General features: G+C 42.6%; 1 protein-coding gene and 1 non-coding gene across 4 annotated transcripts in view; both read left to right on the top strand.

The window, feature by feature from the left end:
* Window positions 1-25,265, top strand: part of LOC139535965 (rab11 family-interacting protein 1-like) — a 41,399-nt gene extending 16,134 nt beyond the window's left edge. Inside the window, exons 4-6 of one of the 3 annotated variants that reach the window (XM_071335999.1) lie at window positions 10,616-11,920; window positions 12,976-13,090; window positions 23,886-25,265. In XM_071335999.1, the coding sequence (XP_071192100.1) occupies window positions 10,616-11,920; window positions 12,976-13,090; window positions 23,886-24,083 (1,618 nt within the window). In that variant the 3' untranslated portion in view covers window positions 24,084-25,265. Of the gene's footprint in view, window positions 1-10,516; window positions 11,921-12,975; window positions 13,091-23,885 lie in introns of all 3 variants that reach the window. The other 2 variants (XM_071335991.1, XM_071336008.1) reach the window with 2 other exon arrangements.
* On the top strand, window positions 17,815-17,891 carry trnaa-ugc (transfer RNA alanine (anticodon UGC)). The gene has a single exon. It is a non-coding gene; the product is annotated as a tRNA-Ala (tRNA).
* Window positions 25,266-27,140: the final 1,875 nt, after the last annotated feature.

Here is a 27,140-nt window from a genome sequence, read left to right as displayed (position 1 = left end):
TTTTACTATTTTCCACATTGTAGAATAATAGTGGAGACATCAAAACTAGGAAACAACACATATGGAATCATATGTAACCAAAAAAGTGTTAAACAAATCAAAATATATTTGAGATTCTTCAAAGTAGCCACCCTTTTCCATGATGACAGCTTTGCACACTCTTGGCATTCTCTCAACCAGCTTCATGAGGAATGCTTTTCCAACAGTCTTGAAGGAGTTCCCACATATGCTTAGCACTTGTTGGCTGCTTTTCCTTCGCTCTGCAGTCCATCTCATCCCAAACCTCTCAATTGGGTTGAGGTCGGGAGATTGTGGAGGCCAGGTCATCTGATGCAGCATTCCATTACTCTCCTTGGTCAAATAGCCCTTACACAGCCTGGAGGTGTGTTGGTTCATTGTCCTGTTGAAAACATATGATAATCCCACTAAGCGCAAATCAGATGGCATGGCGTATCGCTGCAGAATGCTGTGGAGTCGCTTCTTCTTATTGGTGTCCTTTTAGTAGTGTTTTTTTTGCAGCAATTCGACGAGGAAGGCCTGATTTCACGCAATCTCCTCTGAACAGTTGATGTGTCTGTTACTTGAACTTTGTGAAGCATTTATTCGGGCTGCAATCTGAGGTGCAGTTAACTCTAACTTATCCTCTGCTGCAGAGGATAAGTTTACCCAACCGTGGGACAGACTGTTTGTTCCCACAATCGGGACTCTCTATTGGTTACACAAACATTTGGCCTCCCATCCTATTCTAACCACCTCTTGCCGGCTTTGTATTCATGTTACCTAATGAAATTGCTGTATAATATGATATTTATGCCATCTAATACACATTCAAATGTCATAAATCAACACTGCAGAGCTCTCCCTGTCCTCTGCCGTGCCTTGATTGTATTACTGTTGATGATATCTGGAAATGTGCATGTACACCCTGGCCAATCTACTGTTGCTAGCCCCAATTCTGACTTGTGCTCTGATATCTGTTTCACTGATTTCTGCTCTCGTAAAAGCCTGGCTTTTCTGCACGTTAACACTAGAAGCTTATTACCTAAAATGGACCAATTGAAAGTGTGGGTTCACAGCTACAATCCAGATGTGTTTGTCATTACTGAGACGTGGTTAAGAAGTGTTTTGAATACTGATGTTAACCTTTCTGGTTACAACCTTTTTCGGCAAGACAGATCTTCCAAAGGTGGGGGAGTGGCAATCTTTACCAAGGATCACCTTCAGTGCTCGGTTGTCTCCCCAAAGTCTGTCCTCAAACACTTTTATTTGCTGGTTTTAAGAATTACACTTTCAAATAGCTCTTTGTTGACTGTTGCTGGATGTTTATTGTCCTCAATCAGCACTGGACTGTACCCTACCTGCCCTAAGCTCTCTCCTGGCCTCTTACACTAAGTTTGTATTTGTCCTGCTAGGTGACCTAAACTGGGACATGCTTAAACCACCTGACCAAGTCCTAAAGCAATGGGGACTCCCTAAATCTTTCTCAGATTATTACCAATCCCACAAGGTATGACTCCAAACACCCAGAAAAGGCTACTCTCCTCGATGTTATCCTCACAAACAATTCTGATAGGTATCAGTCTGGTGTTTTCTGTAATTAGTTATTGATCACTGTTTTACAGCCTGTGTTCGTAATGGCTGCTCAGTGAAATGACCTGTCCTTGTCATAGACACTTGCTAAAAAACTTTAATGAGCAAGCCTTCCTTCATGACCTGGCCTTTGTAAATTGGTACAGAATGAGCTTGATCTGTCGAAGACGCTTGGACCTTCTTTTTGGATATTTCCAGTGATATTGTTAAACACTCCCCCATAAAGAAAAGGAGAATTAAAAACAGGTTCAGCCCCTGGTTCGACTGTGATCTTGCAGAGGTACTCCACCTCAAGAATTGCACTCTACAAGCAACACTAGACTCTATTATGGTGGGAGATTTTAATACGGTTTTACATGCCTCTATGGACCGTAAAGGAAATTGCACTACAAACTGTAGTCATGAAATCATGAATGTCATGTATATATTTGAATTAGTGGAGGTATGGAGGCTTAATTACCCTGACCTAGTGAGATATACATGGCGGAGGCTTAATCAAGCTAGTCGTCTTTATTACTTTGTGTCATTCTCTCTGGCACAAAAAGTTAGTGTTGATGACGGGACAGAATGCGGTTGGACCATCACATAATTGGCATATATATTACTCTTTCAGAATTTCGACGTGGACGAGGATATTGAAAATGTAATCAAGTCTACTGGATGGTATCTTGTTTTTAACTAGGACAGAAGAATTTATAACTGACTTTTTCCGACATAATATATTGTAGGTACAGCAGATCCCCTTATTGTATGGGAGACTTTTAAATGTGCCTTTAGAGGCCATTCAATTCAGTACTCATCTGTAAAACAAAAGCAATAGATCAAGAGTCCATATTAACAAAGGAAATTGAAGGACTAACAGTACAGATACAGTTGAAGTCGGAAGTTTACATACACCTTAGCCAAATACATTTAAACTCAGTTTTTCACAATTCCTGACATTTAATCCTAGTAAAAATTCCCTGTCTTAGGTCAGTTAGGATCACCACTTTATTTTAAGAATGTGAAATGTAAGAATAAGAGTAGAGGGATTTATTTCAGCTTTTATTTCTTTCATCACATTCCCAGTGGGTCAGAAGTTTACATACACTTAATTAGTATTTAGTAGCATTGCCATTAAATTGTTTAACTTGGGTCAAATGTTTCGGGTAACCTTCAACAAGCTTCCCACAATAAGTTGGGTGAATATTGGTCCATTCCTCCTGACAGAGCTGGTGTAACTGAGTCAGGTTTGTAGGCCTCCTTGCTCGCACACGCTTTTTCAGTTCTGCCCACACATTTTCTATAGGATTGAGGTCGGCTTTGTGATGGCCACTTCAATACCTTGACTTTGTTGTCCTTAAGCCATTTTGCCACAACTTTGGAAGTATGCTTGAGGTAATTGTTCATTTTGGAAGACCCATTTGTGACCAAGCTTTAACTTCCTGACTGATGTCTTGAGATGTTGCTTCAATATATTCACATAATTTCCCTTCCTCATGATGTCATCTATTTTGTGAAGTGCACCAGTCCCTCCTGCAGCAATGCACTCCCACAACATGATTCTGCCAACCCCGTGCTTCACGGTTGGGATGGTGTTCTTCGGCTTGCAAGTCTCCCCCTTTCTCCTCCAAACAAGGATGGTCATTATGGCCAAACAGTTCTATTTTTGTGTCATCAGACCAGAGGACATTTCTCCAAAAAGTATGATGTTTGTCCCCATGTGCAGTTGCAAACCGTGGTCTGGCTTTTTATGGCGGTTTTGGAGCAGTGGTTCTTCCTTGCTGAGCGGCCTTTCAGGTTATGTCGATATAGGACTTGTTTTACTGTGGATATAGATACTTTTGTATCTGTTTCCTCCAGCATCTTCACAAGATCCTTTGCTGTTGTTCTGGGACTGATTTGCACTTTTCGCACCAAAGTACGTTCATCTCTAGGAGACAGAACGCGTCTCCTTTCTGAGCGGTATGACGGCTGCGTGGTCCCATGGTGTTTATACTTGTGTACTATTGTTTGTACAGATGAACGTGGTACATTCAGGCGTTTGGAAATTGCTCCCATGGATGAACCAGACTTGTGGAGGTCTACAATCTTTTTTCTGAGGTCTTGGCTGATTTCTTTAGATTTTCCCATGATGTCAAGCAAAGAGGTATTGAGTTTGAAGGTAGGCCTTGAAATACATCCACAGCTACACCTCCAATTGACTCAAACAATGTCAATTAGCCTATCAGAAGCTTCTAAAGCCATGACATCATTTTCTGGAATTTTCCAAGCTGTTTAAAGGCACAGTCAACTTAGTGTATGTAAACTTCTGAACCACTGGAATTGTGATACAGTGAGTTATAAGTGAAATAGTCTGTCTGTTAACAATTGTTGGAAAAATTGTGTGGTGGTGATCCTAACTGACCTAAGACAGGGAATGTTTACTAGGATTAAATGTCAGGAATTGTGAAAAACTGAGTTTAAATGTATCTGGCTAAGGTGTATGTAAACTTCCGACTTCAACTGTATAAAAATGCCTAGAATATTTCAATTTTGGAGAATGTCTTATAAAATGGATTAAAGTTGTATATGTATGTGTGTGTGTGTGTGTGTGTGTGTGTGTGTGTGTGTAAAATAATAAATAATGGCTACATTTCAAAGTTTTAAACTGTCAAGAGTGTTAAAACAAGGCTGTCCACTATCGGCATATTTATTCATTATCGCCATCGAAATGTTAGCTGTTAAAATTAGATCCAACAATAATATTAAAGGATTAGAAATCCAAGGCTTGAAATCAAAAGGTGCCATTGTACGCTGATGATTCATTTTCTTTTAAAACCACAATTAGAATCCATCCACAGCCTCATAGAGGATCTAGATACTTTTTCTAACCTCTGGATTAAAACCAATTTTCACGTATTGGATCACTAAAAAAAGCTACTTTTACATTACCGTGTAGTTTACCAATAAAATGGTCTGACGGGGATGTGGACATACTCGGTATACATATCCCGAAAGAAATGTTCTGACTCCAATACATTTTTATAGAAAGTTAGCAAAAATAGATAAGATCTTGCTACTGTTCCATGGAATGGAAAATACCTGTCAATTTGTGGAAAAATTACCCTGATTTAACTCTTTAATCATATCACAGTTGACCTATTTGCTTATGGTTTTGCCTGCGCCTGGTGACATGCTTTTTAAATTATATGAACACAAAATATAACATTTTATTTGGAATGACAAGCCAGACAAAATTAAAAGGGCCTATTTTATATAATGAATATGAATTCGGAGGGTCAGAAATTATTAAAGCATTAGACCTCTCACTAAAGGCATCAGTCATACAAAAGTTATGCTTAAATCTGATTAAATTAATGAACATGCACCTGTGAAACGGTCGTTAAGACACTAACAGCTTGCAGACGGTAGGCAATTAAGGTCACAATTATGAAAACTTATGAACAATTCTGAAAAACACCAAAAGAAAGATGCTCATCTGCGTGAACGTGCCTTAGGCATGCTGCACAGAGGCATGAAGACTGCAGATGTGGCCAGGGCAATAAATTGCAATGTCCGTACTGTGAGACGCCTAAGACAGCGCTACAGGGAGACAGGACGGACAGCTGATCATCCTCGCAGTGGCAGACCAGGTGTAACAACACCTGCACAGGATCGGTACATCTGAACATCACACCTGCGGGACAGGTACAGCATGGCAACAACTGCCCGAGTTACACCAGGAACACACAATCCCTCCATCAGTGCTCAGACTGTCCGCAATAGACAGAGAGGCTGGACTGAAGGCTTGTAGGCCTGTTGTAATGCAAGTCCTCACCAGACATCACCGGCAACTACGTCGCCTATGGGAACAAACCCACTGTCGCCGGACCAGACAGGACTGGCAAAAGTGCTCTTCACTGACGAGTTGTGGTTTTGTCTCACCAGGGGTGATGGTCGGATTCACTTTTATCGTTGAAGGCAGCAGCGTTGCACCGAGGCCTGTACTCTGGAGCGGGATCGATTTGGAGGTGGAGGGTCCATCATGGTCTGGGGTAGTGTGTCACAGCATCATCGGACTGAGCTTGTTGTCATTGCAGGCAATCTCAACGCTGTGCCTTACAGGGAAGACATCATCCTCCCTTATGTGGTACCCTTCCTGCAGGCTCATCCTGACATGACCCTCCAGCATGACAATGCCACCAGCCATACTGCTCGTTCTGTGTGTGTGATTTCCTGCAAGACAGGAATGTCAGTGTTCTGCCATGGCCAGCGAAGAGCCCGGATCTCAATCCCATTGATTGATTTTGACCCCCCCCCCTTTGTTCAGGGACACATTTTTCAATTGCTGTTAGTCACATGTCTGTGGAACTTGTTCAGTTTTATGTCTCATTTGTTGAATCTTATGTTCATACAAATATTTACACGTTTAGTTTGCTGAAAATTAACGCAGTTGACAGTGAGAGGACGTTTCTTTTTTTGCTGAGTTTATGTATATAGATATGTATATATATTTACCAAAAAATTTATGGGGGATTAGAAATGATGCAGACAATTGCATTGATGGATGCAACAAGCTTTCCGCAAATTAAAGCTGATCCACCCCCTAAAAAAAATAAAATAATTGCATTTGGCGAAAGGCTCGGCACAAGCATATTCAGGCTGACTAGCTCTTGTTCATGCAAATGAGAAATACGGTTTTTCAGGCTATCCAGAGGGCCAAAGTTAGTTACTTTAAGGAGCAGTTCTCTCACTGTGGGTCTAACCTCAAGAAGTTCTGGAAAAAAAAGAGCGCTCCGATGCTCCTCCCTCTTTTTCCTCTGCCCCGCTACAAAGTTTTCCCCTGCAGGCGGTCACTGAGTCCGAGGTGCTAAAGGAGCTCCTTAAACTTGAGCCCAAAACCATCTGGGTCAGATGGTTTAGACCCTTTCTTCTTTAAGGTTGCTGCCTCTAATCACCAAGCCTCTCTGACCTTTTCAACCTGTCTCTCCTCTCTGGGGAGGTTCCCATTGCTTTGAAGGCAGCCATGGTTCATCCTTTATTTAAAGGGGGAGATCAAGCCGATCCTAACTGTTATAGGCCTATTTCTATTTTGCCCTGTTTATCAAAACTGTTGGAAAAACTTGTCAATCAACTGACTGGCTTTCTTGATGTCTATAGTATTCTCTCTGGTGAGCAATCTGGTTTCCACTCAGGTAATGGATGTGTCACTGCAACCTTAAAGGTCCTCAATGATGTCACCATTACCCTTGATTCTAAGTAATGTTTTACTGCTATTTTTATTGGCCAAAGCTTTTGATACGCTAGACCATTCCATTCTTGTGGGCCGGCAAAGAAGTATTGGGGTCTTTGGCCTGGTTTGCTAACTACCTCTTTCAAAGAGTGCAGTGTATAAAGTCAGAACATCTGCTGTTTCAGCCACTGCCTGTCACTGTGTACACCAAGGCTCGATCCACCCCCACGCTCTTCTCAATTTACATCATAGCTCAGGCAGTAGGAAGCTCTCTCATCAATTTACAGTGGGGCAAAAAAGTATTTAGTCAGCCACCAATTGTGCAAGTTCTCCCACTTAAAAAGATGAGAGGCCTGTAATTTTCATTATAGGTACACTTCAACTATGACAGACAAAATGAGAAAAAAAAATCCTGAAAATCACATTGTAGGATTTTTAATGAATTTATTTGCAAATTATGGTGGAAAATAAGTATTTGGTCAATAACAAAAGTTTTTCTCAATACTTTGTTATATACCCTTTGTTGGCAATGAAAGAGGTCAAACGTTTTCTGTAAGTCTTCACAAGGTTTTCACACACTGGTGCTGGTATTTTGGCCCATTCCTCCATGCAGATCTCCTCTAGAGCAGTGATGTTTTGGGGCTGTTGCTGGGCAACACGGACTTTCAACTCCCTCCAAAGATTTTCTATGGGGTTGAGATCTGGAGACTGGCTAGGCCACTCCAGGACCTTGAAATGCTTCTTACGAAGCCACTCCTTCATTGCCCGGGCGGTGTGTTTGGGATCATTGTCATGCTGAAAGACCCAGCCACGTTTCATCTTCAATGCCCTTGCTGGTTTTCACTCAAAATCTCACGATACATGGCCCCATTCATTCTTTCCTTTACACGGATCAGTCGTCCTGGTCCCTTTGCAGAAAAACAGCCCCAAAGCATGATGTTTCCACCCCCATGCTTCACAGTAGGTATGGTGTTCTTTGGATGCAACTCAGCATTCTTTGTCCTCCAAACACGACGAGTTGAGTTTTTACCAAACAGTTATATTTTGGTTTCATCTGACCATATGATATTCTCCCAATCTTTTTCTGGATCATCCAAATGCTCTCTAGCAAACTTCAGACGGGCCTGGACATGTACTGGCTTAAGCAGGGGGACACGTCTGGCACTGCAGGATTTGAGTCCCTGGCGGCGTAGTGTGTTACTGATGGTAGGCTTTGTTACTTTGGTCCCAGCTCTCTGCAGGTCATTCACTAGGTCCCCCCGTGTGGTTCTGGGATTTTTGCTCACCGTTCTTGTGATCATTTTGACCCCACGGGGTGAGATCTTGCGTGGAGCCCCAGATCGAGGGAGATTATCAGTGGTCTTATATGTCTTCCATTTCCTAATAATTGCTCCCACAGTTGATTTCTTCAAACCAAGCTGCTTACCTATTGCAGATTCAGTCTTCCCAGCCTGGTGCAGGTCTACAATTTTGTTTCTGGTGTCCTTTGACAGCTCTTTGGTCTTGGCCATAGTGGAGTTTGGAGTGTGACTGTTTGAGGTTGTGGACAGGTGTCTTTTATACTGATAACAAGTTCAAACAGGTGCCATTAATACAGGTAACGAGTGGAGGACAGAGGAGCCTCTTAAAGAAGAGGTTACAGGTCTGTGAGAGCCAGAAATCTTGCTTGTTTGTAGTTGACCAAATACTTATTTTCCACCATAATTTGCAAATAAATTCATTAAAAATCCTACAATGTGATTTTCTGGATTTTTTTCTCTCATTTTGTCTGTCATAGTTGAAGTGTACCTATGAGGAAAATTACAGGCCTCTCATCTTTAAAGTGGGAGAACTTGCACAATTGGTGGCTGACTAAATACTTTTTTGCCCCACTGTATATGCAGATGATAGTCTTATACTCAGCTAGCCCCTCCCCAGATTGTGTTAAACGCTCTACAACAAAGCTTTCTTAGTGTCAAACAAGCTTTCTGAACACCTCCAAAACAAAGGTCATGTGGTTTGGTAAGAAGAATGCCCTTCTCCCCACAGGTGTGATTACTACCTCCTGAGGGTTTAGAGCTTCAGATAGTCACCTCATAAAAGTACTTGGAAGTATGGCTAGACAGTACACTGTCCTCTCAGCACATATCAAAGCTGCAGGCTAAAGTTACATCTAGACTTGGTTTCCTCTATCCTAATCGCTCCTCTTTCACCCCAGCTGCCAAACTATCCCTGATTCAGATGACCATCCTACCCATGCTAGATTACGGAGACGTAATTTATAGATCGGCATGTAAGGGTGCTCCTGAGCGGCTAGATGTTCTTTACCATTCAGCCATCAGATTTGCCACCAAAGCTCCTTATAGGACACATCACTGCACTCTATACTCTTCTGTAAACTGGTCATCTCTGTATACCTGTCGCAAGACCCACTGGATGAACCCACTGATTGTTATTTATAAAACCCTCTTAGGCTTCACTTCCCCCTATCTGAGATATCTACTGCAGCCCTCATCCTCTACATACAACTACCGTTCTGCCAGTCACATTCTGTTAAAGATCCCCAAAGCGCACACATCCCTGGGTCACTCGTCTTTTCAGTTCGCTGTAGCTAGTGACTGGAACGAGCTGCAACAAACACTCAAACTGGACAGTCTTATCTCAATCTCTTCATTCAAAGACTCAATCATGGACACTCTCTTACTGACAGTTGTGGCTGCTTGGCGTGATGTATTGTTGTCTCTACCTTCTTGCCCTTTGCTGTTGTCTGTGCCCAATAATGTTTGTACCCTGTGCTGCTACCATGTTGTGTTGCTACCATGCTGTGTTGTCATGTGTTGCTGCTATGCTATGTTGTCTTAGGTCTCTCTTTATGTGATGTGTGTTTTGTCCTATATTTTTATTTAATTTATTTTGTTTTGAATCACAGCCAGGTCCCCGCAGGAGGCCTTTTGGTAGACCATCATTGTAAATAAGAATTTGTTCTTAAATGACTTGCCTAGTTAAATATAATAAATAAACAATAAGAGGTAACTCTGCATCTTCCTTTCTGTGGCAGTCCTCATGAGAGCCAGTTTCATCATAGCGCTTGATGGTTTTTGCAACTGCACTTGAAGAAACTTTAAAAGTTCTTGGAATTTGCCGCATTGACTGACCTTCATGTGTTAAAGTAATGATGGACTGTCATTTCTCTTTGATTATTTGAGCTGTTCTTGCCATAATATGAACTTGGTCTTTTACCAAATAGGGCTATCTTCTGTATACCACCCCTACCTTGTCACAACACAACTGATTGGCTCAAACGCATTAAGAAGGAAATAAATTCCAACAAGACACACCTGTTAATTGAAATGCATTCCAGGTGACTTATTCATGAAGCTGGTTGAGAGAATGCCAAGAGTGTGCAAAGCTGTCAAGGTTAAAGGTGGCTACTTTGAAGAATCTCTCAAATCTAAAATATATTTTTATTTGTTTAACACTTTTTTTGGTTAATACATGATTCCGTATGTGTTATTTCATAGTTTTGATGTCTTCACTATTATTCTACAATGTAGAAAATAGTAAAAATATAGAAAAACCCTTGAATGAGTAGGTGTGTCCAAACTTTTGACTGGTACTGTATATATTTTTTTATGTGTGGTAGTTAGACATTGTCATCAGCAAAGTTCAAATGTGTGAAGGCAACCATCTTATACAGCTGTAAAGTGCAGATTTTGTTCTCTTACTGCATCCTCCCTATCCCTCTTCTTCCAGACCCTCTTCATGGGTGAACCTTTCTCAGCCTAGTGTGTCTTCCAACCCCTTCTTATCATTCTTGTCTCCTGAAATTGAGATTTCTATGGACTCCCATAGAGTCGATGGGGAAACCAGAGGCTCCCAGGACCCGTCTACTGATCTAATGGAGAAGAAAGACCCTGCCCCCCTGCCCCCCAACAACCAGCGCTGGGCTCGTATGGACAACTGGCCTAGCAAGGGCAACGCTCATTCTGTCACAGTGAACGTCGCCCAAACAAAGCCAACAAAACAGCCACATCCTCCAAGGCATCAATCTTCCATGTCACTGGTGGGATGCGGGGATGACCAGGAGAGTGTTAGTGGTCAGGACCATTCCAGTATCAGGATGGACAAGGGTCCTGCTCCAGACAGACCAAGCCAGGCTCCAAGCCAGACACAGAGGGACCAGAGTATGACTAGAGTGAACCTGGGACATAAGGACATAGTAGGTGCCTCCATGTCCAAGGTCTCTCAACGTGTAGTACAGATGATCACACCACTGAGATTTTCCTCCACAGCTACAACAGAACACACAAATGGAGGCCAGAGCTCTACCCACCATGGGAACCAACCAGAACAACACATGCCATCTGCCACTGGGGGGTTGAGGGTGGCTATACACAATAAAGGTCCAGCACCTTCTAGGCCCCAGTACCCTCCAGGGAAGACAATGCCAAAAGTTGATGTATTAGATAAGCAATTGAATACTGAGGAACATGACTCTTTGGTTGAGTTTGATCCAAATAATCCCTTTGCAGAAGACTGCAGAATGGAGAAGTCCTCTGGACACGGTGAAGAACAGAGACTAACTGGTGAACATCAGGAGAGCCTAGACTCTCCCAATCATCAGAGTCGTACCTCCACAGAAGCAAATCCAGGTTCAATGCAGAATAGTGTGGTTGGGGACTCAATGGAGCTTCCAACACCAGATGTTCTGCTAGTTGGAGATGGCTCCCGTTCCATCAAAAACACATTAGCAGAGCGGGTCTGTGTTCCCTTGCCTCCATTGAAGAAAACATCCACCTCTAGAGAGGAGGATACTGGTAAACAGAGTTCTGTAAAACTACAAAGCCCAGGGGCTTCCTCTTTGAGTAAGCTTTCTTCAAGTATCTCAGAAACAATGCAGAATCGAGGTGTGGGTGTGGCACTAACTTGTGTTAACATTGCCCAGCCCCCATGTGTACCCTCACCTGCCCTCTCCTTCCTACCCCAACCCAAGCCCCTGAACGGATCAGGGGGCAGGAGTAACTGTCCTCCCCAGACAAGCTCTCTCCCTGGCCAGAGGATCCTGCTTCAGGCTGGAGCTATGTCCTCCGTTGCAGAGCATTGCAGTGGAGAGGAGGGGGGAGGGAGAGGGGACAGGCCTACCTCAAGCACACGCAGGTGAGAGAGAGATTGCAGCCTTTTCCTGTAGTGTGTAGCAGCTTTGTGCTCTCCACGAAACCTCTCCTGTACTGTAGTTAGATTCACTAAACCTTTCCAATCGCTTGTAGGATGCATTGTTCGAGAACACTTCATGAATGTGACCCTTGTAAAATAATTTTACTCTCTTATAAAATGTTTAATTTCACTTACCTGAATTGAATCAATGGAACTTCTGACCAAGTTGTTTTTGCAATACTTTCAAAAGTTGTACAGGACATCATAGCTAGTACTACTTTAATAATGATTATATAATTCTGTAGTTATTATTAACATAGTTTAACGTAAAGCAACATGAACATAGCTCCCCAGAGAAATTAGCACTATATTAAGTAATCAAAAGAGCACTTACTAATTACTGCAAATCTAATTTAGCTCTATTTAATTGCGATGTCATTCACACAATCCCCTCGGCCCAGTATGAATCATGGCTATAGAAATGCCAGCCTTTGCAGCTTTCATTGCTTTTTGACAAGTTATTCTCCCTGTAGAATCTCAGACAAATCTCAGTGGCGCCTGTAAAATGCCATTGTTCAGAGTGTGTGTACACTGTGGCTCCTCTGCAGTCTAACCTTATATGAGAGGGAAAGAAGAGATATGCTTGCCACTGTGTCACGTATGATGGGAATCAGTCAAGAGGGAAGAAGAACCCATGCTCGGCTTGCTTGTCATGTCTAACTCTGTGTTGTCCGTTTTGTTTTACATTGATTTTATTTATTTTTTAATCCCAGCCCCCGTCCTCACAGGAGGCCTTTTGCCTCCTCTTGCCAGGCCATCATTGTAATTAAGAATTTGTTCTTAGTTGACTTGACTGGTTAAATACATTTTTGGTCCACCGGATTGAACAAATCATTTCAAGCTGTTGGCAGCAATTACACTTGCTTTCTGAGAAAATGTCATTATCCGCATATTCCCCATATCCACCTGCTGCATCTCCTCAAATATCACAACACTTCAGGAAAGTTTGAGCCTCTCTCATTTTGACTGTCTCTGTCTCCCTGTCTATCTCTATTCAGGCCCCATCCAGTAAAGCCCTTGAGCTCCCTGGAAAACCAGCCAGCCTCCAACATCCAGGAGGGGCAGGCTGGCATATCTACAGGATTCCTCGGTGTCCTTCAAGAGAAGATAAAGGTACTAATGCAATATATCTCTCCCATGAGAGCAATGGGAACAGCATTGAGTGAACTGATGCACACCAGCAGCAGATGAAAGAGCTACCTACAGGTTCTCTCAGCAATCACCTGTCAACATAGATCTGCTTTAGGCAGGAGGTATGTGTACTAAATAATCAGACCTCATTGTGTCTACAATCTATTTTGGGAAAGTGTGTGCATGTTAATATGCACATACAGTATATGCTTAGCCTTATGCCCTGTAATATGCACAGCAGTGGCTCTTCTTGATAATATTATCATAATAATCTTATGCAAATAAGGTACCAGGATATCTTTGAAACCATTCCCCCAGGCACCTCATGAAAATGCCCTCTGCTGCTGTTTCAATTTATCCATTCCAGTTCCTTGATGCATGCACAGTTGGTTTTATTAAAACCTCAGTGCAATATTCCCATTCTTGCTGCGCGCACGCCGACACACACATGGTACACACACACACATGGTACACACACACACATGGTACACACACACACACACACACACACACACACACACACACACACACACACACACACACACACACACACACACACACACACACACACACACACATGGTGCACACACACACATGGACACACACACACACACACACACACACACACACACACACACACACACACACACAGTCTCAACAAGCCCTCCCACCAAATGCTCACTATAAACAATTCCCACAAACATTATTTATCTTGACAGTGACTCACCTTAAGCTCACTGTGAATAACACTGGCATTTGCCTATGGTGTTGGGATCTGAGAGATCAGAGCTCTGAATGAGTTCTCACAAAGCAGTCAGAGCTCACACCACACAATCTTCTCTCGAGTCTGATTGATGATATGGGCACAATCGATCGAATGTATTTCTAAAGCACTTTTTACATCAGCAGATGTCGCAAAGTGAAATACAGAAACCCAGCCTAAAACCCCAAACGGTAAACAATGCAGATGTAGAAGCACGGTGTCTAGGAAAAACTCCCTAGAAAGGCAGGAACCTAGGAAGAAACCTAGAGACTTACCAGGCTTTGAGGGGTGGCCAATCCTCTTCTGGCTGTGCAGGGTGGAGCTAGTACAGTACATGGCCATTAAGGCCAGCTTGTTCTTCAAGACGTTCATAGATGACCAGCAGGGTCATTCAGAGGTCGAGACCGCAGGTGCGGTAGAGAGGCAAAATCAGCAGGTCCGGGAAAAGATGGCACGTCCGGTGAACAGGTCAGAGTTCCATAGCCGCCAGCAGAACAGTTGAAACTGGAGCAGCAGCATGACCAGGAGGACTGGGGACAGTCAGGAGTCATCAGGCCAGGTAGTCCTGAGGCATGGTCCTAGGGTCAGATCCTCTGTGAGGGGAGGGAGAGAGAATTAGAGGGAGCATACTTAAATTCACACAGGACTCCAGATAAGACAGGAGATTTACACCAGATATAACAGACTGACGCTAGCCCCCCGGCACACAGACTATTGGAGCATAGATACTGGAGACTGAGACGGGGGGGTCGGGGGACACTATGGCCGTGTCCGACAATGTCCCCGGACAGAGCCAACCAGGCAGGATATAACCCCACCCACTTTGCCAAAGCACTGCCCCCACACCACTAGAGGGATATCAACAGACCACCAATTTACTACCCTGAGACAAGGCTGCGTATAGCCCACGAAGATCTCCTCCACTGCATGAGCCCGGGGGGAGGCAAAACCAGGCCTGTGACTCAACCTACTCAAGTGACGCACCCCTCCTAGGGACGGCATGGAAGAGTACTAGTAAGCCAGTGACTCAGCCCCCATTAAAAGGGTCAGAGGCAGATAATCCCAGTGGAGAGAGGGGAGTTTGCCAGGCAGAGACAGCAAGGGCAGTTTGTCGCTCCAGTGCCTTGCCGTTCACCTTCGCACCCCTGGGCCAGACTACACTCAATCGTAGGACCTACTGAAGAGATGGGTCTTCAGTAAAGACTTAAAGGTCGAGACCGAGTCTGCGTCTCTCACATGGATCGGCAGACCATTCCATAACAATGCAGCTCTATAGGACAAAGCCCTGCCTCCAGCTGTTTGCTTAGAAATTCTAGGGACAATAATGAGGCCTGCGTCTTGTGACCCTAGCATACGTGTAGGTATGTACGGAAGGACCAAATTGGAGAGATAGGTAGGAGCAAGCCCATGTATTGCTTTGTAGGTTAGCAGTAAAACCTTGAAATCAGCCCTAGCCTTAACAGGAAGCCAGTGTAGAGAGGCTAGCACTGGAGTAATATGATCAAATATTTGGGTTCTAGTCAAGATTCTAGCAGCTGTGTTTAGTACTAACTGAAGTTTATTTAGTGCTTTATCCAGATAGCCAGAGAGTAGAGCATTGCAGTAGTTTAATCTAGACGTGACAAAAGCATGGATTAGCTTCTCTGCATCATTTTTGGACAAAAGTTAAAGATTTTTGCAATGTTACGAAGATGGAACAAAGCTGTCCTTGAAATATTCTTGATAGGTTCGTCAAAAGAGATCAGGGTCCAGAGTAACGCCTAGGTCCTTCAGTTTTATTTGAGACGACTGTACAACCATCAAGATTAATTGTCAGATCCAACACCAGATCCCTTTGTTTCTTGGGACCTAGAACTAGCATCTCTGTTTTGCCCGAGTTTAAATGTAGAACATTTGCAGCCATCCACTTCCTTATGTCTGAAACACAGGCTTCCAGGGTATGCGATTTTGGGGCATCACCATGTTTTATCGAAATGTACAGCTGTCGTCCGCATAGCAGTGAAAGTTTACATTTTGTTTCCGAATGACATCACCAAAGAGTTTGAATATATAGTGAAAACAATAGTGGTTCTGAAACGTAACCTTGAGGAACACCAAAACTTACAGTTGATTTGTCAGCGGACAAACCACCCACAGAGATGAACTGATATCTTTCCGACAGATACGATCTAAAACAGTCAAGAACTTGTCTGTGTAGACCAATTTGGGTTTCCAATCTCTCCAAAAGAATGTGGTGATCGATGGTGTCAAAAGCAGCACTAAGGTCTAGGAGCACGAGGACAGATGCAGAGCCTTGGTCTGACGCCATTAAAAGGTAATTTACCACCTTCACGAGAGCAGTCTGCTATGATGTGGTCTAAAACCAGAATAAAACATTATTTGTCTTCAGGAAAGCAGTGAGTAGCAACGGCTTTAAGAAAAAAAATTTGAGGAATGGGAGATTCGATATAAAGTACCAGTAAAAGTTTGGACACATCTACTCATTCAAGCGTTATTCTTTGTTTTACTATTTTCTACATTGTAGAATAATAGTAAAGACAACAGAATGAAATAACACATGGAATCATGTAGTAACCAAAAACGTGTTAAACAAATCAAAATATATTTTAGATTGATCAAAGTAGCCACCCGTTGCCTTGATGACAGCATTGCACACTCTTGGCATTCTCTCAACCAGCTTCACCTGGAATGCTTTTCCAACAGTCTTGAAGGAGTTTCTACATATTTTGAGAACTTGTTGGCTGCTTTTCCTTAATTCTGCGATCTAACTCATTCCAAACCATCTCAATTGGGTTGAGGTTGGGGAATTGTGGAGGCCAGGTCATCTGATGCAGCACTCTCCTTCTTGGTCAAATTGCCCTTACACAGCCTGGAGGTGTGTTGGGTCATTGTCCTGTTGAAAAACAAATGACAGACCTGCTAATCGCAGACCAGATAGGATGGTGTATCGCTGCAGAATGCTGTGGTAGCCATGCTTGTTAAGTGTGCCTTGAATTCAAAATAAATCACATACAGTGTCACCAGCAGTGTCACCATCACACCTCTTCCTCCGTGCTTCACGGTGGGAACCACACATACGGAGATCATCCGTTCACCTACTCTGCGTCTCACAAAGAAACGGTGGATGGAACCAAATATCTCAAATTTGGACTCTTCAGTCTAAAGTATAGATTTCCAGTAGACTAATGTCCATTGCTCGTGTTTCGTGGCCCAAGCAAGTCTCTTCTTCTTATTGGTGTCCTGTAGTAGTGGTTTCTCTGCAGCAATTCGACCATGAAGGCCTGATTTCACGCAGTCTCCTCTGAACAGTTGATATTGAGATGTGTGTTACTTGAACTCTTAAGCATTTATTTGGGCTGCAATTTCTGAGTCTGTTAACTCTAATGAACTCATCCTCTGCAGCAGAGGTAACTCTGGGTCTTCCTTTCCTGTGGCAGTCCTCATGAGAGCCAGTTTCAGCATAGCGCTTGATGTTTTTTTGTGTCTGACCTTCATGTCTTAAAGTACTGATGGACTGTAGTTTTTTCTTAGCTTTTTTGAGCTGTTCTTGCCATAATGTGGACTTGGTCTTTTACCAAATAGGGCTATCTTCTGTATACCACCCCTACATTGTCAAAACACAACTGATTGGCTCAAACGCATTAAGAAAAAGAAATTCCAACATTTGTATTTTAACAAGACACACCTGTTAATTGAAATGCACTCCAGGTGACTTATTCATGAAGTTGGTTGAGAGAATGCCAAGAATGTGCAAAGCTGTCATCAAGGTAAAAGGTGGCTACTTTGAAGAATCTCAAATGTAAAATATATTTGTTTGTTTAACACTTTTTTGGTTAATACAAGATTCTATATGTGTTATTTCATAGTTTTGATGTCTTCACTATTATTCTACAATGTAGAAAATAGTAAAAATATAGAAAAACCCTTGAATGAGTAGGTGTGTGGTCCCGTGTGGCTCAGTTGGTAGAGCATGGCGCTTGCAACGCCAGGGTTGTGGGTTCAATTCCCACGGGGGGACCAGGGTTCAATTCCCACGGGGGGACCAGGATGAATATGTATGAACTTTCCAATTTGTAAGCCGCTCTGGATAAGAGCGTCTGCTAAATGACTTAAATGTAAATATGTGTCCAAACTTTTGACTGGTACTGTAGGCCAATAGTTTTCTTTACATTTTCCTGGTCAAGGTTTGGCTTTTTCAACAGTTTGGTACACATCCGGTGGATAGGAAGCCATTTATTATGTTCAACATAGGAGGGCCAAACAGAGGAAGTAGCTCTTTTCAGTAGTTTAGTTGGAATAGGGTCCAGTATGCAGCTTGAAGGTTTAGAGGCCATGACTATTTCCATGAATGTGTCAAGAGATACAGGATTAAAAAACTTGAGTGTCTCCATTGATCCTAGGTCCTGGCAGTTCTGTGCAGACTCAGGACAACTGAGTTTTGGAAAATGTGCAGATTCAAAGAGGAGTCTATAATTTGTTTTCTAATGATCGTGATCTTTTCATCGAAGAAGTTCATGAATTCATCACTGCTGAAGTGAAAGCCATCCTCTCTTGGAAAATGCTGCTTTTTAGTTAGCTTTGCGACAGTATCAAAAATAAATAAATGTTATTTTGTTCTTATTCTCCTCAATTAGGTTGGAAAAATAGGATGATCGAGCAGCAGTGAGAGCTCTTCGATATTGCACGGTACTGTCTTTCCAAGCTAGTCGGAAGCTTGCTTCAGGGCTCGGGTATTTTCTGTGTACCAGGGAGCAAATATCTTGTGGCAAATGTTTTTAGGGGTACAACTGCATCTAGGGTATTACACACTGTTAAATGTAGATCCTCAGTTAGGTGGTTAACCAATTTTTGTACTCTTACGTCCTTGAGTAGGTGGAGGGAGTCTAGAAGGGCATCTAGGAACATTTTTGTTGTCCGAGAATTTATAGCACGGCTTTTGATGATCCTTGGATGGAGTCTGAGCAGATTATTTGTTGCGATTGCAAACGTAATAAGACGGTTGTCCGATAGTCCAGGATTGTGAGGAAAAACATTTAGATCCACAATATTTATCTCACGGGACAAAACTAGATCCAGGGTATGACTGTGGCAATGAGTAGGTCCGGAGACATGTTGGACAAAACCCACTGAGTCGATGATGGCATCTAAAGCCTTTTGGAGCAGGTCTGTGGACTTTTCCATGTAAATATTAAAGTCACCAAAAATGTGTATATTATCTGCCATGACTACAAGGTCTGAATTAGGAATTCAAGGAACTCTGTGAGGAACACCGTATACGGCCCAGGAGGCCTGTAAACAGTAGCTATACAAAGTGATTGAGTAGGCTGCGTAGATTTCATGACTTGAAGCTCAAAAGACGAACGCAGTCTTTTTTTTGTAAATTGAAATATGCTGTCGTAAATGTTAGCAACACCTCCGCCTTTGCGGGATGCACGGGGGATATGGTCACAAGTGTAACCAGGAGCAGAGGCCTCATTTAACACAGTAAATTCATCGGGCTCAAACCATGTTTCAGTCAGGTCAATCACATTAAGATTATGATCAGTGATTAGTTAATTGACTATGACTGCCTTGGAAGTGAGGGATCTAACATTAAGTAGCCCTATTTTGAGATGTGAGATATCACAATCATCTTTCAATAATGACAGGAATGGAGGAAGTCTTTATTCCAGTGAGATTGCTAACGCAAACACCGCCATGTTTAGTTTTGCTCAACCTAGATCGAGGCACAGACATGGTCTCAAGGGGATAGCTGAGCTGACTACACTGACTGCTAGTGGCAGACTCCACTAAGCTAGCATGCTGGCAAACAGGGTGCAGGCCAGGCAGCAGGCAATCTCATTGTGCCGCTAGAGGAGTTAGAGCCCTGTCTATGTTGATAGATGAAATGGGAGCACCCCTCCAGCTAGGATGGAGTCCGTCACTCCTCAGCAGGTCAGGCTTGGTCCTGTTTGTGGGCGAGTCCCTGAAAGAGGGGCCAATTATCTACAAATTCTATCTTTTGGGAGGGGCAGGAAACAGTTTTCGACCTGCGATTGACTTGTGATATTCTGCTGTAGAGCTCATCAATCCCCCTAACTGGGCCTGGGCAAGAGACAATTACTTGATAACGACACATCTTTCTAGCTAATTTACATGCTGAAGCTATGTTGCGCTTGGTGACCTCTGACTGTTTCATCCTAACATCGTTGGTGCTGACATGGATAGCAATATCCCTCTACCAGTGAAGGCTGGTGACTTGAACAATTGAGGAGAATGGGAGACCCACGGTATAGGTGCATAATGCACAGAGATGACGAAGTGTGTTTAAAAAATCGTCAAAGACTAATTATTTTAACCTAAAGCATTTAATAAAGACATTTATAGTACAATATTATGGGAATGAGAGGGCTACTTACACCGTGTGGGAAAGGGATCACAGCAGTGATTGAATGAGGGTATGAGGCATGAGTTGAGGTGTTCAGAGGCTTGACCAGTACAGGATAGGATTTGACTGGGAAGACAAAAAAACAATAACACACTACACAGTTAGACAAAAGAGCCAATAATTAGTTCGTCCAAGCAAGGAGTAAAATCATTGATGTGTTATAATGTGATTGTGTATGTGATTGACTCTACATACAGGAATGAGATACTTTATAGGGGTATTCACAGTGCTTGGAGGGGAAACATTCAATGTGCCAGTGGATGAGCGGGCACGTGAGACGTGGCTTCAGTTCATGTCAGGAGAAAGTTGACAAAGGCAGTGGAGTGGAGTAGTCATCACCTCTTAATCAGGGAGCAGGAGGGGACTTGGCTGTAAATACAAATAGCAGATTCATTCCATTACAGCTGCGCCATCGTAGGTTTGGACAACGGATTTCTCTATGAACTTAAACTCAGACATCTCAAAATTCATAAAGTCGAACACAGACTGCGCATCTCGCCCACTTGACACATCAAAGTAGCCCAAGAAACGTTCCTGAATAAATCCCTGATCATCCACATACCTGACGATAACCGACAACTGCAAGCAGACTGGTGCCACCGTAGGTCCCAGCACAGTGGGACAATTTTACCCCCTGGGGCCTGGAGTTTTTCCTTATATGTTAACCTAACTAGGAAAACTCTGGACCCTATAAGGTATGACAGTGATTAATCAGTTGTTAAAAGGTTTTATATGGGCTATGATGGGACCAGTTTTTCCTAATCAGGTCACATGATTTTTAAAAACTCCTGGCCTTGGGGGGGATGAAAACGCTGTCAAGCTGCAGCAACCTTATACTTGTTCATATGAATTATATTTAGACTAGATTAAGAGGGGAATTTCCTCTACCCAGACACAGAGACAACAACTGAGCTTGCTTTATGCATGTTTGCATCATGCAGGCCTATGCAACTGTAGGCCTTACAAAACATTTACTCACATCTGTCATCACTATTATGTTGATTCATTAATTCCAGTTAATAATTATGGATTAAAAACGTATAGTCAGCCTAGCCAGCCCAATTTTGAATATAAACAACATTATTAGTTTACCCTGACCAGGTGGACAGGGCGCATAGGCTGTACGCAGCTGCTCTTATTAGTAGCCTACAGTTGATCAGACTGAAAAATAGTCTTGTTTTCATCCCGTACAGCATGTCAGATTTCCAATGTTTAGGTGTAGCCTCGGGACTGCGGTTGAAAATTAGCCGGCTGGCTAAAACTGGCACTTTTACTGAAACGTTGATTAATGTGCACTGTCCCTGTAAAAATAAAATAAACTCAACAACAACAACAGCCTAGGCTGCTGCAACATTTATATCATGAGTTTTTGCTTGTGTCTGTCCGGAGTGATTATGTGCTAAATAAATACCAGAGGAAAGTGGAAAGTTCGATATGTTCAGCAAGTAAAGCATCGTAACGTGCAATTTCCTCTGCAAGCTCCTTGTAGTTTCCCTTGTCGGCGGAAATTTCCATCTCGTCGTCTCTTCTAAAAGCAAATTCTTGCAATGGCAAAAACGCAGGCAAGGCCAGCGCGATACAGGCGGCTTGATGATAGGCTCCCTGTTAACCAGCTATACATTTGATACCAGGTGGTATTGAATGCCCTCACCTTCTCATCCTTCTTCATGAAACTGATCTCAGGCAGAGGTCGACCCTTGCTTTTAATTTGCACCTTTTCTGTGTACCCCAGAGAATGAAAGGGGTTCTTCAACAAAAAGTCCACAACATTTTCGGCAGCGTTGGCCATTCTACAATTCTGATGCAGAAAACTGCACACTGGCGCTGGTAGCTAGCTAGCTACTGAAGTTAGCAAGGAAATTTAAATAAATTGCACCAACTGGACACAAAAATAAGTTCTAAACCAAGAAAACAATTGATAATATACCTCCTCAGTTTCCTGTAATTTGAAAAAACTAAATTGAGTTGAATAATATCCCAAAAAATGCTTACCTATCACTTTTCATTCTTAATCTCTATACAACAATGTCACCAAGTTCTCAACACATAGAACACCCATAATGCTCTGTGGCACAATCCCAATACAACTCAATAGTTCATTCTCTGATCCTAATTCTATGATTGGATGGATAGCATGTCAGTTCATACTGCAAAAGCTTTGATTGGTTGGAGGACGTCCTCCGGAAGTGATCATAATTACCATGTATGTCTATGGAAGGGGGTGAGGCCTATGAGCCTCCTAGGTTTTGTATTGAAGTCAATGTAGCCAGAGGAGGATGGAAGCTAGCTGTCCTCCGCCTGCACCATGGTGCTACCCCAGACAGTGCTGTTGACGTTACTGTAGACCTTTATTGCAAAAACGTGTTATTTAATCAATTATTTGGTGACATATGAATATATTTAATATAGTTTTATCAAAAAAATAATAACTTTTTTCATGTTTCACTTTTTATTTTTATGAAATTTCACTGAGGGGAGGGTGGTCCTCCCCTTCCTCCTCTAAGGAGCCTCCACTGCCCTATACTCTACGCTCTACAGTTTTAGCCTTAGCCAGTACCCTCTTCAGATTAGCCTTTACGTCGGTAGCCCTGCCGCCTGGTCAACAGTGTATGATCGCTGGATGATTCTTTTTAAGTCTAATGTTGGGGGTAATGGAGTCGCCAATGGCTCAAACCCCGTAACAGGTGGAGGAGAGACCTGAGAAGGCTCGGCCTCTGACTCCGACTCGTTGCTTAATGGGGAGAACCGGTCAAACATTTCGTTCAGTTGAATGAGCGACACAGGTTGAGTGTGCCAACAGAATTTCTTTCCAGAAGCCTTGAGAAAATTGTTCTGCTGCAAGGACTGTGTGGGGGGGATTTATACTACTATCTGTACTTACTGGTGGCGCAGACGCTGTTTCATCCCTTCCTACATTTAAATTTCCCTTGCCTAACGATTGCATCGGAAGTTGGGCTTGTAACACGGCTATCCTCACAATAAGGAGAAAGTTGTCTTGTATATTAAGAGTACAGCGACTGCAATTAGAAGGCATAGTGTTAATGTTACTACTTAGCTTTTTCAGCTGGTGGAGGTCCTGTAGAACCATGTCCAGATAAAGCGTCCGGGGTGAAAAAGTTGAGTGAGGAAAAAACATAGACATTGGTAAATGTGTTAAATGCTGATTTTGATTAAACTGTTAATAAAAGTAAAAACAGGTAGCCAAGTAGCAACAAACAGCACAGCAACACGGAGACAAGTCCAGAAGTAACACTTGCAATTCCTCCAATCAGGAGTGAGACAGAATCATGTGTGGGACGTCATAGGCTCCAGGACTCCTTAGAAATTAGATCTGGTTGACATTGCACCTAAGCATGCCATCCATTACAAGTGTCTGAAAGCTATACATTTTTTGTGCATTGAATCCTTTCTGCTTATGTAAAGAAAAAAAACTACAGGAGCCTTGGTAGGTGCTTAAAGTTTAGCATGTTTCATGTATAGACTGAACATTGCTTAATGGGTAATGCATGGCATATCTTTGGAGAATTATATGGAAACATATAAATGGCACTGACTCATACCACCTCCATTCCCCTCTTTCCTTCTAGGTCAAAGACACAGGGGTCAAAGGTCAGTACTCCCAGTTGACCCAGGAGGAGCTGATCTCCCTGGTGGTGAAGCAGCAGGACCAGCTTTCCAAGAGGGACAACAAGATCAAGGAGCTGGAGCACTACATTGACAACCTGCTGGTGCGCATCATTGAGGAGCAACCCAGTATCCTGATGTCCATGAACTCACTCAAATGAGACGTCTAGAAATATATATTTCTCCATCCTGTTCCTAATCATTCAGAGCAAGGCTTCCTAGATGTTTATCTCCCTCAATGCCTATGTTGGGCTGTTTGAAGAATTCCTGCTTGCCTCCCAAAGAACGTTTCATTCACCTATGTATAACATACCGAGCACTGGCTTTGTCTATTCCTACTGAACAGATGCACTTTTGATTGTTCATTACATTTTGAATGTTGTTTAACTCTGAATAATGGTATCTTAACCACTACAACTCTGTGGTGTGTGTGTGTGTGTATAAAGGCCGTATAAGAACATGAACCAAATCCACACAGGCCTGTTGGAAGGTGCTGTACATTTTTGGCAGTTGGTTTGGTTTGTCTTTCTATTAATGTTTTGATGTGCTTGTAAGGAGGAGTGTGATATGAAGGTTAAATCCAGAGCAACAACACTGAAGAAGGAATTGAATAGCAATAAAAGAAAGAAAGTTCCAAAAGAACAGGGACACATTGAGTTTGTATATTCGGTAACACTATGCAGGAGAGACCGGTATAATAGGGGTCATACCGGTACATGCTTATGACAAGTATTAACATGAATTACAATCACATTATAATGAGCTATACCTGTCGGTAAAGGGTTACTTCGTATTATTGGTTGTCTGTGAACTAACAAAAATAATGTGGATATTAGTCCCTGTTACTGTATAACTCATGTATTCGTGTTGTACATATTGAGATGTCCTTTTCTTATATTGTAAACTTTATGTTAAAGCACTTTGAAGAATAAATAATAGAACAAATTGTAGTCTAAAGAAACATGGATGAATAATTAAAACAATTTAGACTACCGATAAACCAATTTAGACTACAGACAAACCAGGTTTAGACTACCACTATGCCTTTGGATGAATGCACTCTCAATTTATTGCAATCACCCTGACAGGTGCACCTCCAGAAGCAAATTGCATGGGTGTAACATATGGACATTTTCTAAAGTGGCATTTCCTTGTGAAGAAAGCTATTGGGATCCAGGGACAGTTGTTTTTATAGGTAGATAGCAAGATGTGTTAGAGTGTGTTGGTCTGCCTTTGGTCATAGGAAGGATTACTGTATAGTTGGGTGAAAGTCAGAAAGTGTCTTCTGTCAACTTATAGCCTATAATTTTTACAATTATGAAATAAATACTTATTTTCTATCATAACATTTATTTAGCCTCTGGTTGGAGTAGACCCACACCTCTCTCTTTGACCATTACTTCATGAAGCACTTTAAATCAAGTTTTCACTGTTCACACTATGAATATAGCAGCTATATTATGCTGTTTCAATGGGAATGTTGCAGTTGCTTTCAAAAGCAGAACTAAGGTTTTCAAAAGCAGAACTAAGGTAAGGGTGGTAGTGTGTAAGGCTCGATCGAGTTTCGTATTATGAGATGGAGTTACGTTGGGATGCCACCAGGTCGCAATCAAAGTTGGAAGAAGAGGAATACTGGGACATGGGCACAGAAAAGTGGATTTCTGAGGAGGAATGGAGAAGAAAGAAGAGGTCGAAGAGAATGAGGAAAGTAGAGGTTGGATTTGAATTTGAGGAAGATGGAGATGGGTTGTCGAAGAAGATTGGTGTCAAGTGCAATCAAAGTGAGCCGTGCACCAAACCGAATTCTGGAGGTGAAATGGAAGTGAATGAGGGTGAGTTCTGGAGGTGAAATGGAAGTGAATGAGGGCGAGTTAAGTGAGGTGGAAGGTGTGGTGAAGAGCTCGGAACCTAAGCTTGGCATCAATGGACATAAAGAAGAAGCTGTTCTAGTATGAGAGATTTTTGGAGAAAGTAGATCCTTGCCTTTTGGTGCATACATTTGTGGTTTCAGGGTGGGTGGAAAGGAGTTGGGTGCAGTTGAATCAGTAACCTGTAGTGGACTTGGGATATTTGTTTGTGTTTCTTCTGCCAGAGGGAGCGGGTGCTCCGTGTCACTCAACTTGGGTCAAGATCTGTTTCTTGCTTTGCCCTTAGTAATAGGGTAGCATTGAAAGGCGTGATTTCTGGGGTAGCTTTAAGTGTGGAGATGGAGCAATTGAAGTTGAAGATTCCTAGTGTTTGTGACGCCCGCCGTTTGGTGTAACGCATACCTGGTGGTGAAATAGAGGAGTCACTGTCAGTCGTTTTGAGTTTTTACCCGAAAAAGTCATGTTAGGATATATCAGTTATGCTGTTAGAGCTTGTGTGCCGAATCCACTGTGTTGTTTCAGGTGCAAAATTTATGGTCATGTTGCAGCAGTGTCCAGAGGGGGATTCCAAGATGTTGGAAGTTTGCAGGAGGGCATGGGACAGACGATTGTGTAGTTTCGGTGGATAACATTTTGTGTCAACTGTAGGGGTGCTGGAGATTGGAAGTGTCCGGTGCAAGAGAGGCAGGTTGAGGTGGCTAGTCAGAGTAGTGCAGAAGGTGTTGTATGCTGAGGCAGTGAAAAAAGTAGAGGAGGATGGGTCAAGGGTGAGGGATCCGGAGAGGATCCCTGTGAGTTGTAGATCTGTGCCAGCACAGAGGGATAGGCCAACGAGTGATGTATGCTTCTGTAAGGTTGGCTTCTTAGCGTTCATAGCAATGGTTATCAACTGTAACGTAAATGACAGAAAATAGATGTTGTGGTGGCAGATACAGAGAAGTATTTGGTTATATGAGATTTGACTTCAGAAAAGTTACAGGGTGTTTTGAGTGGCGGTGTCCCGTCCTCTCAAGTCATTGGAAAGCTGCAGGAACAGAAAGGGTCAAGGTAGTGGAATGGGATAGTGGATTTTTATTGAGTGTAGGGTTTAGTTGGAAGGGGATTTTATTATTATACATTATAAAATATATGTATAATTTTTGTTTATGAAAAAGTTGTATAGGTGTAGGGTTAGTTGGTGGTGCAATTTTTGCTTTCCCCGCCTTCCTTTTTATTTTTGTATCACAAAATATAACGTAATTGACCACACGCTACCGCACAGTAGGTGGCGGCATGCACAAAATAGATGTGTGAACGCCATGATACCAAAGAAGAAGAAGAAGAATTCAAAACTTTCATTCGTCGTTCACA

Source organism: Salvelinus alpinus, chromosome 1 (assembly GCF_045679555.1).
Source record: "Salvelinus alpinus chromosome 1, SLU_Salpinus.1, whole genome shotgun sequence".
Taxonomy (NCBI): Eukaryota; Metazoa; Chordata; class Actinopteri; order Salmoniformes; family Salmonidae; genus Salvelinus; species Salvelinus alpinus.
Note: the sequence above shows the minus strand (reverse complement) of the source record. Positions and strands in the feature narration are given on the sequence as shown.